The 6000-nt window shown below is 42.8% G+C and overlaps 1 protein-coding gene across 2 annotated transcripts in view; it reads right to left on the reverse strand.

Moving 5' to 3' along the window:
• The window catches only part of ILDR1 (immunoglobulin like domain containing receptor 1), a 40526-nt gene extending 34547 nt beyond the window's left edge, over positions 1-5979 (reverse strand). The window contains exon 1 of one of the 2 annotated variants that reach the window (XM_008052984.2): positions 5801-5979. In XM_008052984.2, the coding sequence (XP_008051175.1) occupies positions 5801-5855 (55 nt within the window). In that variant the 5' untranslated portion in view covers positions 5856-5979. The remainder of the gene's footprint in view (positions 1-5800) is intronic. The other variant, XM_008052985.2, reaches the window with a different exon arrangement.
• Between the last annotated feature and the right edge of the window lie 21 nt (positions 5980-6000).

Here is a 6000-nt window from a genome sequence, read left to right on the forward strand (position 1 = left end):
AAGGGGACAAAGCTGTCCATCCATGTCAGTGAAGCCAGAATTAGCCTCGACTTCCAAACAAAGAGTTTTCATCCACCTTATAATCTATGGGATCTACTAGAGGTTCTTGGATGGAGGATTAAAATGAAGGTGGGAAAGATGTACTCAGGTATGTTAACCTATCATCTGGGTAGAAGATGCTTGGAACTAGACAGAGAGGCAGCAGGCCTAGAGGTAAGGAGATGGTGAGATTTCTTAGGGTAGGCTAGCATGAGTACTGTCACTGGAATAGAAACGAAGGGGCAGATCCTGGAACTAAGTAACAGAACTTGATAACTGGGTATGGAAAATAAAAAAGGTGTCAAAATTGCTTTCCTCCAATCCAGTTTCATCTCAAGATTAGATCTAGAAAGAACTGGAGAGAGATATAAGGCACGGCCAGAGTCTTCTCAGTTCTTTTTTTTTTTGAGTTGGAGTCTCACTCTGTTGCCCAGGCTGGAGCGCAGTGGCACAGTCACAGCCACTCCAGCATTGACCTGCTGGACTTCAGCAATCCTTCCACCTCAGCCTTCCAAGTAGTACAGGCGTGTGCTACTATGCCTGGCTAATTTTTTATTTATTGTAGAGATGAGGTCTTGATAAGTTGTCCAGGCTCAGGCAATCCACTCACCTCGGCCTCCCAAAGTACTGGGATTACAGGCTGACCCACCGAGCCTGACCATTTTCTCAGTTCTTAAACAATTTTATTCCCCCCCCTCAAACTTTAAATAACAAAATAAATGAATTTGATGAAAGAAACCCAGGTGGACGATAACACTAATTATCCAACAACTCATTCCACTGCATTGTTGCTGGGGCAAGATGTTTAATAATCAGCATTTTGTTAGACATCTAGGAGGCAGTCACCCCTTTCTATTTCTGTATAATAGAATTCAGTTCAACAAAAAAAACCCTGCTCCACAGTATGAAATAAAGAAAGAGAGCAATGGGCAAAGGGTGAGAACATCAGGGTTCTGGTCCCAGCTCTCAAACTAACTCCACTGTGTCAAACCTGAGACACATGGCTTATTTGGACTCAGATTTCCTTATCTGTAAAACTGTCTGGGAGGGGAATACACGGGCTGGGAATGATTTCCACTTGTGTTCATCAGAGCACTGGGATTCTGGGGAGGTGTTGCCGGGGCCCCTGTAGAGGCAAGGGGCAGCTGAGTGGGTAGTCTCTCATCTACCACACATATCCTTCTCAGTCAGAGAAGCTCCATTTATTATCCACTATATCAGGGATCTTTACAAGGATCCATTAAGTCTTCAGTGTGATCGACATCTCCACCCCTACCACCCAGGGAAAATGACTGGATTATATGCTCTCTCTCTAAGGATCTTGCCCCTTCAGTGTCTGCTCTCTGATGTCCCAAAGAATGATAATACAAGTAGATGGCTGTGTGGATCTGTAATGATGTCTGATGATCAAACATGATATTAAAAAAAAAATTCTCAAAGGTACAAATGACACACATTCTTTCAGAACTGGAGGAAAACTAAATTTTCATTCCAAGAAAAAACTTTGTGGTTAGATAAAGGCAACCAGAGATATTAGCCCATAACACAAAACACTGTAGGCACTTAAGCCTTATCTTAATGTTTTAGGGAACAACTATTTTCACATCACCTGTGTGATAAATTTTATTTATGTATTTCTTTTTGTTTTCTTTGAGTCAGGGTCTCACTCTGTCACCCAAGCTGGAATGCAGTGGCACGATCAAGACTCACTGTAGCCTCAACCTCCTGGGCTCAGACAATCCTACCTCAGGCCCCTAAGTAGCTGGGACTACAAGCATGCACCACCAAGCTCGGTTATTTTTTTTTTTTAATTTTTAATTTTTTTTTGGTAGAGACAAGGTTTTGCTATGTTGCCCAGGCTGGTCTTGAACTCCTGGGCTCAAGCAATCTTCCCAGCTCAGCCTCCTCAAAGTGCTGGGATTATAGATATGAGTCGCTGTGCCCAGCCCAATTTTATTTCTTTCTAAACACACGTGCACACATCTCTGACAACAGATCTCTACATGGGTCAGAGCACAAGGATTGTGGTGATTTCACAAGACTTCATGACCTCAGAAGCTTCATCAGGAGCCCCAAGCCATAGTGACCATGGGGTACCTAAATCGGACACAATTTCAATAATGGCTCATACTTTGTAATTATGGGAACTTGGATGCTAATCAGAGAATTGGGTTGACTCTTCTTTAGAGACAGACGGGAACAAGGTAGTGGACCAAAATGAACACACTCTAGTACAGGGTTTTCCAAAGTGCATATGACAGATTTCAGTGGGTGTTGACAAAATCAGCTTACTGGGTGCCTCTATTTAATACTGTTAATGTGGGATTATTTTCCATGAATTTAAATATCAATAAGAAAATAGTTGCTGTCAATTATTTTATCTAACATATTAACAAAATTTGCTTGTTAACGTTTTACTTCTATTTTATAAACCATATGTATTTATGCAAATGTCACAATGTAAACTCTATTTCTTACTAGGAGCTGTGAGAAAATTTTCTGAAAAGCACTCCTTTGGTAGATACGGAGAACAAGAGAGGAAGCTTGACCTTCAGTTTAATCTTAACAGACGTTTTGGGAAGTTTGGCTTAAAAATAAAGGGAGGAGGCAGTGGGGAGGGAATCATGCCCAGTATTTTCCAAGTGATGACCACGTTATAGACATTGTACTTGACCTTAACCCACCCAACAAAAGTGGGCCTTGTTAGCGGGGGAGGGGAGGTTGGCTTGTCAGGAATTTAACCTGTTTTCTAGATGAAGGGAGTTTAAGTAATTCATCCAAAGTCACAACTAACAAGAGGCAGATTTCAAATTCCAACCTAATAGCCATCCATTAGCTCACATTTTCTTAGCTATAAAGGAAGGAGTATACAACTTAATCTGTTTCTTTAAAATTCGCTTTAAACAATTCTGCTTGGCTGTAAATCATGACTACTATTATCAGCAGGGCTAATATGTATTAAGCCTTCCCTCACTTTGTTTCGGCATTGTATTAAGTACTTTAAAACCTGCATTTCTTTTAATCCTCACAAAAACTTTATAAAATATGTACTATAATCATTCCTATTTACTGAAAGCTTCAAACAGTTCAGAGACTTGCTCAAAGTCAAACAAACGTCATTGATGCAAACCCACATTAAATAGCTGAATATAGTTTTGTTTCTATTCTTATACATATTTAGGGAAAACATCTGCTAAATTAGCTGATTCCTTTTAAAGTATTGGAGTCACAGTTAAAATCTCAACTTCCCATCTATGAAATAGCAATGAATTTAGATGTTCACTTGGAACTTTTTTGCTTTCAGTACTCTCTAGTTCTAAAATGTGTCACCTGTCTAAAGAATGCTAGGTACACACCAGTCTATGTAATTGCATTACTTCAGTGTCCTGGCTACTAACACTGTGTGCCTGGTTTTTAACGACTTGGAACTCTGCTTTCTGAAGTCCCCATCCATTTAGCACGATGCTTATTACAGCTTGAGTATCCCTTATCCAAAAATGCTTGGGACCAAAAGTGTTTCAAATTTTAGATATTTTCAGGTTTTAGAATATTTGCATATATATAATGAGATATCTTGGGGATGAGACCCAAGTCTAAACACGAAATTCATTTGTTTCATATATACCTTATATACATACCCTGAAGGTAATTGTATACAACATTTTAAGTAATTTTGTGGTGCATGAAATTAAGTTTGTGTTAAGTACTTGTGTGTGAAATTTTCCACTCGAGGTGTCAACTCTTAAAGTTATGAATCTTAAAGCATTTCAGATTTCAGATTTTTGGATAATGTATGCTCAATCTGTATAAGAAAATACCTTTTGGTATTTTGAAAATGTTCAGTGTTCAAAAATCTTCACAGTAGTTGGATAGGATTTAAAACATGATGCTGGTGATTTAAGAACTGGGGCTTATACCCTAATGGGGTTCTTTTGTTTATAAAGCTTCTTTTCTTATTCTGTTGACCCATGTGACTGTTGTCCATGAAGTCTTAACTCTGGGGATGGAGTTCCCAGGGGCAGAGGTGGGAGCAGACCACTATTTCCCTTAAAAGGCAGCTCAGGCAGCTTCAGAAATCCCCAGCTGCTGTGAAGTTTGAGATGAGCATGTGAGGCACAGGAGAGAAGACTGTGCAAAGCTGTGGGATTTTCACACATTTGCATTCACAATCTAAGCTGGTGATTGCTCTGGTGGAATTTTGGACACTTAAATTTAGGTGAGGTTTAGTTCATTTCCTTGTGCATTATGGGTGTTTGACATCTAGGCTTGTTAGACCCAGACAAGTTCTAAGACCTCTATCCTGCAGAAAACCTTGTAAGCCAGAGGGCCTCAGGGATATCAATTTTCTAGTTGTTCTACCCTTTTGCAATCCTCCCTCCCTCTTATTGTCAGCATTAAGCTTAAGTTATTGTAGAAAATTGTCTGAATGAGATTTGGTTATACTGGAGCAATTTTCATGTCTTATCAGGCTTGTAAAAAAGGACATTCTAGGCCGGGTGTGGTGGCTCACACCTATAATCCCAGCACTTTGGGAGGCCGAAGCGAGAGGACTGACTGAGCCCATGGGTTCAAGACCAGCCTGGCCAACTTGGTGAGACCTCATCTCTACGATAAATCAAAAAATTAGCCAGGAGTGGAGGCACATGCCTGTAATTCCAGCTACTTGGAAGGCTGAGGCAGAAGGATCACCTGAGCCCAGCAGGTCGGGGCTGCGGTGGCCGTGAATGTGCCATTGCACTCCAATCTGGGTGACAGAGTGAGACTCTAACTCAAAAACAAAACAAAACAAGGACAGTCTGCCTATACCTTCATATTACATCTTTTCCCTTCAAAAAATGCAAGACTCGAATGAGTGTGTGAGCAAAGTCTGAGTAGACTGACAGCTTAGAGGTATGAGGGCAGCTACTCCTAAGGAGGCCAGGGAAGAGAGTAAGTGAAGTAAACCAGGGTGGAAATTCCAAGGGAACTTATAAATCTTTGTATGCAAGGTCACACCTACATCCTAATTGGAAAAGGGTTGAAAGGGCCTGTACATTCCTCCCTCCTCTGCCATCATTTCCTACCTGGTTTCACTAAAGCAGATACATATGCCTGTCATACTTGCAAGAGATACACAAAACCATGCTTTTCAAAGCAGAGAGAGGACTGGTGTTGGGGGTAAGAGGATGAAGCTGAGAGGGTAGATGGCTCGGTACCTGAGGGGGAGATAATGAACAAGGGGTGAAGTCAGGGAGGGAAGTGGGTGGATACAAAGAAAGTAGAAAAGCAAACACTAGACAGGGTGACACGTCATGGTCTTGACTTAGAATCATGCCAAAACATTCCTTTATATACTGACGACACATTATAACCCTCCAAAAATGAAATAAATGCACGTTTGGGCCAATATGGTTATCACCACATCTAAACCCTAAAAAAGCAAGTATCAGATGAGAGGAAAAAGTAATTCCTAATTTAAGAATGGTGCATTTGCCTCGACCAATTCCGCTTCAGAGATCAAGAAGTGCCTAATACCTGCAGGAGGTTTCCGTCTCAGTTGCACCTGTTTGGGAAGGGCCCGGGTTAATAAAAGAGGAAAACAACAGGTTCCCACTGGCGGAAACTCGATCCGGTCCCCGCACCTCCTGGCGCCCAGGCCAAGCGCCACCGGAGCGCGGCCCTGGCCGCCACTGCCCTGCCGGTGGCCAGCTCTGCGAGGCCAGGCAACCACGGCCTCCTGTCTGCTCGGGCCCAGGGAGGGTCCCATTATTCCACGGCTCACCTGCTGGGAGCCAGGTGAAGAGCAGCAGCCAAGGTGCGGGCCGTGCGGGGCCCATGCCGGCCCCTCTGTGGCCCCTTCCAGCTCAGGGGTTTCTCGGCACCGCGTCTTTCTTCATCAGCCGCCGCCCCGGGACGCGCCACTTCTCCAAGGAACCCCTCGGGTTTCCCCTCCCTCGGCGCCCGTCGCCGCAGGTGTCGCCG

The sequence above is a fragment of the Carlito syrichta genome, unplaced genomic scaffold, assembly GCF_000164805.1.
Source record: "Carlito syrichta isolate Samal-C Ts95f unplaced genomic scaffold, Tarsius_syrichta-2.0.1 Scaffold287760, whole genome shotgun sequence".
NCBI classification, from domain to species: domain Eukaryota; kingdom Metazoa; phylum Chordata; class Mammalia; order Primates; family Tarsiidae; genus Carlito; species Carlito syrichta.